This window comes from Sturnus vulgaris, chromosome 19 (genome assembly GCF_052056855.1).
Source record: "Sturnus vulgaris isolate bStuVul1 chromosome 19, bStuVul1.hap1, whole genome shotgun sequence".
Classification (NCBI taxonomy): domain Eukaryota; kingdom Metazoa; phylum Chordata; class Aves; order Passeriformes; family Sturnidae; genus Sturnus; species Sturnus vulgaris.
The window spans coordinates 4,212,966-4,226,043 of record NC_142261.1 but is presented as its reverse complement, the minus strand read 5'-3'; the positions used below and the strand labels follow the sequence as shown (position 1 = coordinate 4,226,043).

At 52.3% G+C, this 13,078-nt stretch overlaps 1 protein-coding gene across 1 annotated transcript; it reads left to right on the top strand.

Moving 5' to 3' along the window:
- Positions 1-144: 144 nt before the first annotated feature.
- Positions 145-13,076, top strand: KCTD10 (potassium channel tetramerization domain containing 10). Its single transcript, XM_014875034.2, has 7 exons — positions 145-228; positions 2,000-2,213; positions 6,987-7,156; positions 7,650-7,736; positions 8,300-8,352; positions 9,071-9,266; positions 9,807-13,076. Exons 1-7 carry the CDS (start codon positions 226-228, stop codon positions 10,023-10,025), a joined length of 942 nt encoding a protein of 313 aa, XP_014730520.1. The 5' UTR covers positions 145-225; the 3' UTR covers positions 10,026-13,076.
- The last annotated feature ends 2 nt before the right edge of the window (positions 13,077-13,078 follow it).

The following is a 13,078-nucleotide window of genomic DNA, read 5'->3' as shown; positions in this document are numbered from 1 at the left end:
GTCCCGCTGATATCGGGAAGGTCGAGCCGAGCCGGGTTGAAGAGGGCCGGGCCAGACCCAGTCCAGCCCGTGAAGCGGCAGCGCAGCGCGTCAACAGCAAGGGGGGCCCCGCGGGCCATCGGACGAGTTTGGGGGCGCACCCGGGCGGGGCCGGAAGCGAGCGAGGGGCGGAAGTTCCCGCCCGGCGCTCCCGCTCGCTCGGTCCGAGGGGCTGCGGCGCTGTTCATGGTGAGCGGGGAAAGGGCGGCTCGGGGCACCGGGGGACGGGCCTGGAGGGCGGGGGTGAGCTCCGGCCATCGCGGGGGAGGAGGGGCTGGAGGGGCGGGGGGCTGATGGGGAACGGGAGAATGGGGAGGGGACTGAGAGGGGCTCCGGGCCTTAGCGGGTATGGGGAAGCTGAGGGGGCTCAGAGAGGGCTCTGGCCCTCGGAGAGGGGGCTGAGGGACTCTGAGTCGGGGGCTTAGGGCGGCTTTGGGCCATGGGAGGGTGACTGAGAGAGGCGGAGTGCGGGTATCGGTCCTGCCCGGGGATGCGTGCGGCGGTCGCTGTCATAGGGAGGGGCTGGGCTGAGATTTTGGGGGTCCGTCCCCCAAGAGGGTGCGGGTGTTGAGGAGTGGCAGTCTCCAGGGAAGGGCTGGGGGCTTGATCCAGCCCCGAGGTCGGAGAGAGCGGTCCCGGGGGGAGTCTGAGCCCCGGGAGCCGCGGTGGTCGCGCTCTGGTTTGTGCGTGTCCGGTGCCCAGCGAGCCCCTTGGCCTGGGCCGGTGGTTTGGGGAGGGCAGGGCTGGGATTTGGGGTGCGCTGTAGGATCGATCCCCTCTGGAATCTCGTTCCTGGTGTTCCAGTAGCAGAAGGAGCTGGAACATGAGCTGAGGTTGCTGTCTGTGATGATGGGATTCTCTCTAGGCCTTTTCTGCCCCTTCTGCTCCCTCTCCTGTGCCGCACGACTCCGGCTCCTTTGGGAGCTGCATGGCAGTGAAGCAAAAATCCTTGGATTCAGCTCATCCTAGAGCCGTGAGTGCTGGAGGAGCAGGGATGGAGGGGGTTAATTATCCCACCCTATCCCATCCTGAAGGAAAACAGAACTACAGAGGCTCCCAGCGATTAAGGATTTAGCGGCTCTGGGGGCATTTGTGGTGCTGAGCCACCGTGTGCCTGTGCCAGTGTGACTCGGTGACAGGGAGGTGACAGGAATGTGGCTGGAGGCTGCTCTGTCCGGCTGGATTTTGGTGCTCTGAGCAGTGTGGGAGGACAGGGAAGAGCAGGAAAAGCTCGTGTGTGCTCTCCCTGTTTGCTCCAAGGGAAAAAGCCTTGAAAACCTGTGGGTATTATGCGTTTTAGCACTTGGGAATCTGTTGATTTCTGCATTTGGACTCACAGGAATCATCTGCTCCACTTGTGTGTGTTGGGAATTGCCCAATTCCGTCCCAGATTATTGATGGAGTAAGAGCTTTAAGCTGTCGGAGTTGTGTAAGAAATGAAAGCAGTTACTGTGGTAAAGCATTGGCTTTGCAGTGCAAACCCTGCTCAGCATTCCCAGGGTTTCTCCCAGGGAAAAAAAAATGGGGGCTGTGTCCAGAAATGTCCTTCAGTTCTTGACATTGAAATATTTAAAACACTTGAGAACTTCACACAAAGAGCCGGGAGGAGATGAGGTGTGAAACACCCAGTGGGAACAGGGGTGTCATACTGCCAGGGTGGGAGCTGCTTCCTTGAGCTGGGAGCTCCTTCCTTGAGCTGGGAATTGCACTCTTGAGTTAGAAACTGCCCTTTTTAAGCTGGGAGCTGCTTCCTTGAGCTGGGAGCTGCTTCCTTGAGCTGGGAATTGCACTCTTGAATTAGAAACTGCCCTTTTTGAGCTGGGAGCTGCTCCCTTGAGCTGGAAGCTGCTCCCTTGAGCTGGGAATTGCACTCTTGAACTAGGAACTCCTTCCTTGAGCTGGGAGCTGCTCTCCTGAGCTGGGAGCTGCTCTCCTGAGCTGGGAGCCCCTTTCCTTGCAGGAAGAGATGTCGGGAGAGAGCGTGGTGAGCTCAGCAGTGCCGGCGGCCGCGACACGCACGACGTCCTTCAAGGGGAGCAGCCCCAGCTCCAAGTACGTGAAGCTGAACGTGGGGGGGGCCCTGTACTACACCACCATGCAGACCCTGACCAAGCAGGACACCATGCTCAAGGCCATGTTCAGCGGGCGTATGGAGGTGCTCACAGACAGTGAAGGTAAGATCGGGGTGCTCCCGGTGCCCTCTGTGTCCTTACTGGGCAGGGAAAGGCACAGAGGTTCTGCAAAGCTCAGAGGAGTTTCTGTTTGTAGGGTTGGATGGATGGAGGATCTCTCCTGCAAGGGAGAGTTGGGATTGTGGGTTTGGGGTGATCTAATTGTGGCCTTTCAGTACCTGAAGGAGCCACAGGAATGTTTATAAGGTCCTGGAGTGGCAGGACAAGAGAATAGGTTTGGATTGGATATTGGGAAGAAATCTTTCCATGTGTGGATGCTGAGGCCCTGGCACAGGGTGCCCAGAGAAGCTGTGGCTGTCCTGTCCCTGCAAGTGTCCCAGGCCAGGTTGGACAGAGCTTGGAGCAACCTGGGATAGTGCAAAGTGTCCCTGCTCATGGCAAGAAGTGAATTAAATAATGTTCAAGGTCTCTCCCAACCCAAACCATGCTGTTGTTCCATGATTCCATGATTATACAGCTGGGAAAAATGTGCAACAAAAGACAAGGATGACCTGAGTGGTTTCCTGAACAGCAGAACTAAGAAGTGCCAAAGCTCCTGTCAGGCACCTGGAGCATCTTTTCCTTTCAGAATATTGGCACTAAAGTTCTGAAGCCCGTGGGAGAAGGTGGGGATAGTGATTAGGAATCCTTGAGTTGGGACATGTGTGTCCCCTTGGAAGCTCAGAATGCCATTCCCTCCTCTTGTCTCTTTGCTTATAAATAAAATACAAAACATGCTCTGAACATAGGTATTAATGAGTTAAAAGCTGATTTTTTTTTTAATGAAACAATTTTCTTGTGGGGCTGACAGCTGATTTCCCTCAAACAGAACCAGTTACAGAATTTTCAGAAAATTTGGAATTTTATCTCCATGTTCCCGTGTTTTGGTTGTGCCAGAGTTTAATTTGAAGCTCAGCTTTATTTTCACTCTGATATTTTACTCATAACAATATTTGAGGACCTTTGTCTTTAACAACAGCCTCTGCAAAACTGAGCCTGGAGGTTCAAACACTTCCTTTGGGATTAGTTAATTATTATTTGAAAATTTTGTTTGAATTTGGTGAAAATAGAGAAAATACAGTACAGGGTGAGGTGGGTGGGACTGAGTATTGAGTGCTTTAAAATAGTCTGTTTAGAGATTTATGGTAAGCTTTCCTGATATAAAAGGAAGTAGATTTGAAGGAAAAAAAATAAAAATACAGCCTGATTAGCTGAATATTCCTGATTTAGCCAGAAGTCTTTATATTTAAGCTGGGGAAAACAAAGCTGTGTTGTTCCCAGGTGTAATCCCAGACCAGGATAAAGCAGGAATGTGGATGCTGTGATTTGAGGCTCTGGATCAAAGGGGCTCTGGGATACTTATCCTGGATACAGACCATGGAGGTTGCATTAAAAAAAGTCAGTCTGTGGTTCAGATTTTGAAAAAAATGAGAATCAACACTGGATCAAATTTGGGGAAAAAAAACAAACACTGCCAAATGGGAATCAACACCTTGACTGGGAACACTGGGAGGAGTGGAAATGTTGTGAAAATGTTGTGAACCCTCTGCCTTTGCTAAACTTGAGGTGGATCTTCCTGTCCCTCCCTGAAGCTGCTTCGCTGAATTTGATAATTCCAGACTTCCCATGGTTGGAAATGGATTGGAAATTCCAAATTCATTTTGGAAGCTCACCCTGGCATGATCCCAGCGTCTTGGGCAGGTACAGGAGAGCTGGGACATCCCATTTGCAGGGCTCAGAGGTCCTCTAAGTGCAGGTGCTCTTTGCAGCCCAAATCTGAGGATAACTGGAGTTTCTCCCCCTAAAATACCATGTTTGGGACGTAAAATCCCAAGTTTGTTTTGCTGTGACTCCCACAGTGTCTGTGTGAGATTGTTCCATGGAACCAGTTTGTGTTTTAAGAGGAATTTGATACTTCCTGTATGTTGTAACACAGACACTCCCATTGCAGCAGTTCTTGCTTTATCTCCCCTTGCCTGGAAACTGGGACAATAGCACTGGGGCTGCTAAAGGAAACATTTCTTATCTGGAATTCTTCAAAATCCTCCTCACACCCAAAACCTGGCACCAAATAAAATGTTTCTTAGCAAAAGAAGCCAGGCTTGAGGAGCAAGTGGAAGGAGTTGGGTTTAACCAGTCTGGAATGTGGCACAGGGGGTCCTGCTCTGTGTCTGGGGTTCAGATCCCAGCTCCTCCCCCCAGCTGAACAATTCCAACCTGCTGCTCCTCAGGCTGCAGGAGAAAATCTGGGTTTCTCTGGCTGTAGGTGGCAATAATTGTTTTCAGCTTAGAAATTATTGATGAACTGTGCAAATCAGCATATTTGGAACATTTTCTTTGGATGATAATGAGCAGGGAGAAGGATGTGAGTTTTCCAGGTGCATCCACCCGTTTCCAATTCTCTTTTTTTTTTCCTGTCTCCCTGTTGCTGGGGGAGCTGTTCCTGGTCCAACTGCTGATAAGAGAGTGGAGCCTCAGGCAGTGTCCAGTGTCAGGCTCCTGTTTCACCTGCCAGGGCTTGGTTGGAAAATGTCTGGTTTTAGCTGGAGTGTTTGGATCCTGTCCCTGAGAATTCCTGTTAGACAAAGATGAATTTCCTAAAGGTGTGAGGTGTCCATGGAGAAAGGCAGTGAGGGGAGGGAGGGTTCTGCCCCTCTGCCCAGGTGAGACCCCACCTGCAGAGCTGCCCCAGCACAGCAAGAGCCTGGAGCTGCTGGAGAGTCCAGAGGAGACACCAGGATGAGCAGAGGGATGGAGCAGCTCTGCTAGGAGGAAAGGCTGGGAGAGCTGGGATTGTTCACCTGGAGAAGGGAAGGCTCTGGAGTGACCCAAGTGTGGCTTCCAGGGCCTGAAGAAGATGACAGAAAGATTGGAAAGGATTATTTGCAAAGGCCTGGAGTGACAGGACAAGTGGGGATGGCTTCAAATTGCCAGAGGGCAGGAATAGATGGGATATTGGGAAGAAATCCACCCTGTGAGGGTGGTGAGGTGCCGGAATGGAATTCCCAGAGAGGTTTCCCCATCCCTGGAAGTGCCCAAGGCCAGGTTGGATGGGGCTTGGAGCAACCTGGGACAGTGGAAGGTGGCCATGCCCATGGCAGGGGGTTGGAACTGGACAAACTTTTAAGTTCCTTTCCAACTCAAGCCATTCCATGATTCTGTATCCCTTCCTAAATGGATCACAGGATGTTTTTGAAACACTGCAATTAAAAAATAGCTCTAAAAGACTTCAGCCCACTTGTTGGCTCTGCTGTGGCCAAGTGGCAGCAGGGTCACTTCCCTGTGACTCATCTCCTTTGGGCTGTTTAGGGGGGAGCAGAAGAGTTTTTAAAACTCTTTTAGTGGTCACTCAGATTTTGCAATGCTACTGAAGTGTTTTCTCATCCCCACATGAAAATGAGCAATTCTGCTTCAGTTTCACCATCTATAAACATGAAGTTGCAGGAGATTTTTGCAGCCTATGAGGAATCACAGTAGAGTTTGGGGATGGTAATTCTGCTCTCAGCTGGCCCTTTACCTTTCTGTGTGCTCCAGTGAGCTTGGGAAGCAGCTGCATTTGTGGAATATGGATGTCCTGGTTTATTACTGTGGCTTGTGCTTCTTCTTCATCACAGAATCCCAGAATGGTTTGGGTCAGAAAGGACTTTACAGCTCACCTTGTTCCACCCCTGTCATGGGCAGAGACACCTTCCCCCAAATCTCCCACTAAAATGGGATTTCTTGCTTTCCCTACTCTGCACTGCCAAATGGGCTTTTTTTCCCCTCTAGTTGGATTAGCCATTAGCTTGGATCAGTCCTTTATTCCATCATTTCTGTCTCTAGTTTGTTGTTCCAGCTTGTAAAATCACACTTGGTGCACACTTCGTGTTGTCTGTGGACAGCAGGATTGAGGGAGCTGGGAAGCCTGGAGTGAGCTGCTGCAGAGTGTCTCCTTTTCCCTCAGAAAGAGCCATGTTCCCTTTCCAGATTGAACCAAATGTTCAGACTTTTCCTTGTAATTCCATTCATGCAGAACACACAGGGGCTGCTTTAACCTACTTTCCTTATTTGTCCAAAATATGACTCCTTCCCCACAAGCGTTTCCTCGCTGCATTCCTGAGCCTCAGCCTGTGAGAGTGGCCATCTGTTCACTCAGGGAAACTCCAGCCTTAGCACTGCCTGACTTTCCAGGGTCCAGCCTGATCCCAGCAGTGAGAGGTGAAATGTGGATCCTGCACTCACAGCTTTGGTTGTAGCTCTTTTCTTTCTTGAAGAACAGAAGGTTCCAGGGAGACCTTGGAGCATTTTGCAGTGCCTAGAGGGACTCCAGGAGAGCTGGAAAGGGACTTTGGACAAGGGCACGGAGGGACAAGACAAGGGGGAATGGCTTCCCACTGCCAGAGGGCAGGGTTAGATGTGATATTGGGAAGAAATCCTTCCCTGTGAGGGTGAGGAGACCCTGGCACAGATTGCCCAGAGAAGCTGTGGCTGCCCTGGATCCCTGGAAGTGTCCAAGGCCAGGTTGGATGGGGCTTGGAGCAACCTGGGCTAGTGGAAGGTGTCCTGTCCATGGCAAGGGTGGGACTGGATGATCTTTAAGTTCCCTTCCAACCCAAACCATTCCACAATTTTCTTCCCACCTTGGTCCTAAGCTCCAGCTGTGCCGTGCTCTGCTCACATTCCCCGTTCCATCCTCACACTCCCAGTTCCATCATGTCCTTCACCAGATTGCTCTGGCAAGCCCTTTTACCACATTTAACTCAGCTTGTCCTTCCTGTGGCCTTGCTGTGTCCCCAGGCTGGATCCTGATCGACCGCTGTGGGAAGCACTTTGGGACAATCCTGAACTACCTGCGGGACGGGGCCGTGCCGCTCCCCGAGAGCCGCCGGGAGATCGAGGAGCTGCTGGCTGAGGCCAAGTACTACCTGGTGCAGGGGCTGGTGGATGAGTGCCAGGCAGCCCTGCAGGTGGGCATGGGGCTCAGGGGGCAGCTGGGGGTGGGCAGCAGCATCTGGGCAGAGCAGGATTTTCTTCTGGTCTTCGTGGGGTGATTTAGGAGGCTGGGATGGAAGTTGGAATAGTTTGTGTTGCCATCTGCTGGAATCTGGTCACATCTAGGAAAAGCAGCTTCTTCCCAGAGCTGCTGGGAGTCCTGTTGTGTTCTTTGTTATGCTCTGAGGTTCCCACATTGGGTTTGATGCCACTGTCACTGATGTCCTGTCTGAGAGAAGCCCCATTTGTGATCCTGCTGTTTAACTGGGCACAGGACATTCAGTGGTGGAGAGCAGGAATGGACACCTCAGGTGCTCCCAGAATAGTGGTGCCTGACCAGCGACAGCCCGGAAACCACCAGAGGGACAGACTGGACACTGACCCCTCAGCAGAGACCATTGCCAGGAAGTGTGGGTGTGTCCTGGGATCTCTTGTCACTCAGCTGCTCTTTGGTTCTTGCTCCCACAGAACAAGGATGCATACGAGCCCTTCTGCAAGGTCCCGGTGATCACCTCCTCCAAGGAGGAGCAGAAGCTGATTGCAACCTCCAACAAGGTGAGAGGGACTGGGATGTGCCATGGGGAGAGCTGGGGGTGTCCAGCCTGGAGAGGAGAAGGCTTTGGGGATACCTCAGAGCTCCTTCCAGTGACTCAAGGGGCTCCAAGAGAACTGGAGAGCTGGACGAGGGATGGGGTGATGCCTTTAAGCTAGAGAAGGGCAGTGTTAAATGGGATATTAGGAAAAAATTCTTCCCTGAGAGGGTGGTGAGGCCCTGGCTCAGAGTGCCCAGAGAAGCTATGGCTGCTCCATCCCTAGAAGTGCCCAAGACCAGGGCTTGGAGCAACCTGGAATAGTGGAAGGTGTCCCTGCACATGGCAGGGGATGCTGATAGAACAGAGAGAAGATAAGAATAGATGAGGATCTATTCCAGAAGGGGTCAGGAGGGATTGCAGCCCCATTGCCAACCTCTGCATCACAGATTTGCAGCAACAGCAGTAAGACCACCAAAATCCCACTGGGAGTTTGTCATTGCAGCTTCTCTGTGGGGCCGTGGGCTGAGCTGAGATTTCAGCTCTGGCTGTGCTCCCTGGAACTCATCTGTGCTTTGTTTCTTACAGCCAGCTGTGAAGCTGCTCTATAACAGAAGCAACAACAAATATTCCTACACCAGGTAAGTGACTTCAGCTGGAATTGTTGGAAGTTTTTCATAGACTAAAATCCACTATAAAAGTTTCATTTTTCTTCCCCCAGACCTGATGACAGATTGGTGTTGGCAGGCACTCCATTATTTCCCAATTAATTTCAAGCTGGAGTCAGAAGTGAGTCTGCTGCCATCCATGGAAGGCTGAGCCTGTGCTATTTCTGTGCCAGAGGAGTTCCTCTAATCCTTAGGTGCAGCTGGCAGAGGCTCCTGGCCAAGTGCTGTCTGCATTCCCATGTATTGCAGTGTGGTAGTTGAATGCAGAAAGCTCAGTGAGTGGTGAAATCATCAAACTGGGGGCCTTGTTTTCTTTCTCTTATTTCATGATATAACATGTGCCCATCCAGAGTGCTGAGCTCAGGAATGGTTTGATTTGGCTGATAGGATTTTGCACCTGGGTGAAATGGCCTTAGACAGTTGTTCTGAAATAATAAGAATTAATTTCTTGGGTTTGCCCCATCCCTGGAAGTGTCCAAGGCTGGATGGGGCTTGGAGCAGCCTGGGCTAGTGGAAGGTGTCCCTGCCCATGGCACAGGGTGGCACTGGATGGGCTTTAAGGATCCCTCCAACCCTAACCAAGCTGGGATTCTGTGACACAGGAATCTGGGATCTCAGGGCTGTCAATGCTCACTGCTCCCACTCTTCCCATGTGCTCTGTAAATTCCTGCTGCTGCCTCCATTCCCACAGCAACTCTGATGACAACATGCTGAAGAACATCGAGCTCTTTGACAAGCTGTCCCTGAGGTTCAACGGGAGGGTGCTGTTCATCAAGGACGTCATTGGGGATGAGATCTGCTGCTGGTCCTTCTACGGGCAGGGCCGCAAGATCGCCGAGGTCTGCTGCACCTCCATCGTCTATGCCACAGAGAAAAAGCAGACCAAGGTACAGGAAAACTGGGAATGCTCCAGCCTGGAGCCCTGACAGCTGAACAGGCTGGCACTTTATCGTTGTTTAGCACCTCTGGAGGGTCTGGAGCTCATCGTGGGGGTACAGCAGGAGCTGCCTGCTCAGGGCAGGTAGCACTGGGCGGTTGGGATATTCCATAATGCTCAGTCCAGCTCTGTCTTCGGACAAACTTGTGCATTTAATGGGTTTGGGAATTGCAAATAGATGATCTAGGGTTGGAACCAAAGTGTCTTTAAGGTCCCAACCCAAACCATTCCATGGTTGTACACCCCCATGTGAGGAGGGATCCAGCAATGGTACACACCTTCCCTATATTCTTCCCTTTCCCGGGGGGGGAATCTGCCTGGTTCTGATAAAAACCCAACTGGTTGTTGGACTCAAAAGCTGGAAGCAAAAAATGGAATGGAAGCGATTGTACCTGAAAGGATTTCTGTGGCTGGGTTTAAATTAAGGAATGGCAACACCAGGAGTCCCTGGTGCCTGCAGGGATTGACCCTCTCTTCCCTTGCCTGCCAGGTGGAGTTCCCAGAAGCCCGAATTTACGAGGAGACCCTGAACATTCTGCTGTACGAATCCCAGGATGGCAGGGGGCCGGACAATGCCCTCCTGGAAGCCACGGGAGGGGCCGCAGGGCGCTCCCACCACCTGGAGGAGGACGAGGAGCGGGAGCGCATCGAGCGCGTGCGCAGGATCCACATCAAGCGCCCCGACGACAGGGCCCACCTGCACCAGTGAGCCTGGGCAGGCAAGGGGCTGCCCTGCAGCAGGACCAGGCAGTGCAACTCCTGTCCAGCACACTCTGTAAATTGGGATTTGTAACAAACTCTAGGTTATTTGGGGTATTTAAATGCGGTAGTTGTAGGGCGAGGATCAATGAGGTTACTGGGCAAGCCTGGAAGGGCCTGTTGAGCAGCTGGAGAAATGCCCGGAATTTTTAGCACTCTTGTCGTTGCTGTTTTGTGCTGGAGAGGAGGAGGACTGGCTTCCTGTGGCTTTGGTAATGATCCTGCACTTTAAAACCAAAACAACAAACAAAAGGTCAGCCGGCCACCCTCCTTCCCTCCAGGCACTCCCTGACCCTCCTGGGCTGGGGGAGGGAAGGCAGAGACCTGGACCCAGGGCTGCTGCAACGCTCCCTGGCTCCTGGGAGAGAGCTTGGGAGTGCCTTGGGTGACTCCCCAAAGAGCAAATGGCACGGGCTGATGAGGTTCCTGGGCTGCTGGGGGCAGAGGGACCCCTCAGAGCAGTGGGAGGGAGCAGAGGCTGCTCCCTCAGGTTCCCCACAGCTCTCAGGATCTGCTCCTCCAAGAGTTCAGTGGAGCCTCTGCAGCACTGAGCTAGGGACACCCATCCCTGTTTTGTCCCTACGGTTCAAGGTTAAAATTCCTCCCAAAGGAGGAGAATCGGGATCAAATTGTCCACGGTTGCTTTCCCTAGGAGTAGTGTTGGTACTGGTCGGTTCTTAGAGCTTCTGCTTGAGCCTGGTTGGTTTCCAGCAGCTCCCAGGTACCAGGAGTCACAGCAGGTTCAATCCCCCCATGCTGGGGGGTGTTGGTGGGGGGCATCAGCCCTGCTTCCCTTCTGGAACTGATGCAGGAGCATTGCCTTGCTCTGAGTGAGGGGAAACAGAAGCAGGCAGCCCAGAGGCAGATATTCCCTGTTTGACTTCATCCTGAGGGTGTTCCAACTTCCCAGCCGTGGCAGCTGTGCATGGAAGGGCAGAGCATGGAGAAGGCCACTGCACTGTGGTTTTCTACAAGTGCTTTTCTCTTGTCAATGAATATTTTATCTACCTCCTTGTCTCCTGTTGCCTGTTGTGGAGTCAAGTGACAGCAATGGTGGGAAGTGGGGTGTCATTCCATAGGGCTGGCAGCAGAGCCACAGCTGTGACAGTCCAGGTCACCAGTCCTGGGAGGGAGAGAAACCTGAGGTAGGAAGTGTTAAACTTGCACTGCAGCAGCACCCCTGGGTGACACCAGAGCACTCTGCCCTAGGCTAGAGTTTCTTTTGACCCTTTCTCTGGAATATTTAGCACTGGCTTTAACAGCCACACTCCTCTGGAGCAGCAGCTCTGTGTTCCTGCTCCAGGGATCCCTGCTCCTGGCTCAGGGCTGCTAAGGACATGGGAACAGTGTGAAAACCAAAGGTGCTGCAGCAGCACCAGCCACGTTCTGTTCCACAGAGCTCCTTGGTAGAGGCTGAAACACACCATGAAGTGGCTGTACAATTTTGGACCATCAAGTAAAGCTCAAAGATTTCCAATTAAATCTGAGGCCATCTTTCTAGTAACCAAAGACTTCTCCACACTGCAGGCAGCTGCTGGCTGTGGCAGGTGGGGCTGTTGTATTTGTCTCCTCTCCTCTTTCTCCTGCAGCTGCTGATTGTTCACTGAGAGCTCCACAGTCTCCCTGGGGTTCAGCAGCTTTAGTTCCGTCCTGACACCTCTGGGCTTCAGTTTGAGTTGTTTTCACACCTGTTTGCAGCACCCTCTGGGGCTGGAGCAGTGCAGAAGGGGAAGGAGCCAGTGCCTCTCTCCCCTCAGGGCTGAAGGTGAGGCAGGGAAGTCCAGGATTGCTGTTTCTCCAGCAATCTCCTGTGTACTTTGACACTTACTGGTCTAATTACTCGGCATCTGGAACAGCCCTTGGGGTGGAGGCTGTGCCTCAGCAGAGGGACCAGCACCAGTCCTGCAGCAAACTCTGCTCACTACAGCTGGGAGCAGGCTCAGGGCAGCTCATCCTTGGCTGTGCTGACCCAATCCTGTGGGGCAGAGCAGCTTCAGCCCCAGGAGGTGACACCAGAACTAAGCACCTGACAGGTCACAGCTACGTGATTAACTTCTCTGTAAATAGATCCTTAACTGGCTTCAGGCTTTTCCCTTCCAGGTTATGCAAACTAAGTTCTTAAAAACCAGGGGAGGGCTGTTTTTAATCTTTGTACAGTGCTTTGTAGAGCTGTTGGTTTAGCAAAGTCACTCCAGGAGAGTTAAAGTTTCAATTTCAGTTTTGTTACTGTGTTTGTGGGCAGACTCTGCCTTAACTCACTCCTGAGCTCCCCCTCGGGGTGCTCGAGTCGTGCAGCCAAGCTGTGCTGTCCTGGGGACTGTCCTTTACCTGCTGTCCCTGTCCTTGCTCTGGGCACACCTTGGTCATGCCCTTGCACAAATGCTCTCAGTCCTGAGCCTCGTTACTCTAAGTGGTTTTACTCTGAGCTCTCAGGTGCAGCTGGGGCTCAGGGCAGGTGTCCTGGGCACAAGCAGCTCTTCAGATTATCCTTCCCTGCCTCCCAGTGCCAGGGAGAGCAGAGCTGGCTGCTTCCCTTCTCCAGCACCAGCAGTGCCAGCACAGCCCAGAGCAGCTGAGGAAAGTCCCCTTGGGGAAGGGATTTTGTCCCCTCCCAGCTCCTGACCTGGGTGGGGCTGCATGAGGAGGGGACAGGGACCAGCCCTGGTGCCCCTTTCCCACCTCTCTCCCTGTAGCACCAAAGCAGCTGCTCCTGCACTTCCCCAAGGCAGGTTTGGATCCCCTGAGCCACAGCACCTGGGCAAGGCTCCAAGCTCCCCTCCTACCTTAGAGCAAAACCTTTCAGTCTTAATGGAATTGTTTCATGGACAACAGCAAATTCCTGTTCTGTACAATCATTCCCACCTGTCCAGACTTCTGCACAGAACAAGCTTCAGCTGGATTTCAGTGTATGGTTGATGTTTGCAATATGTATTTTTGTTTGTTTTGTTGGTTTTTTTTTTTTTTAATATAACACAATAAATTAGAAGATATTTCATATTTACA

Excerpts from the sequence above, each read along its gene's own strand:
- KCTD10 (XM_014875034.2), top strand. Across the intron at positions 2,214-6,986 it reads GGTGCTCACAGACAGTGAAG|GCTGGATCCTGATCGACCGC; the intron begins GTAAGATCGGGG and ends CTGTGTCCCCAG. Across the intron at positions 9,267-9,806 it reads CAGAGAAAAAGCAGACCAAG|GTGGAGTTCCCAGAAGCCCG; the intron begins GTACAGGAAAAC and ends CTTGCCTGCCAG.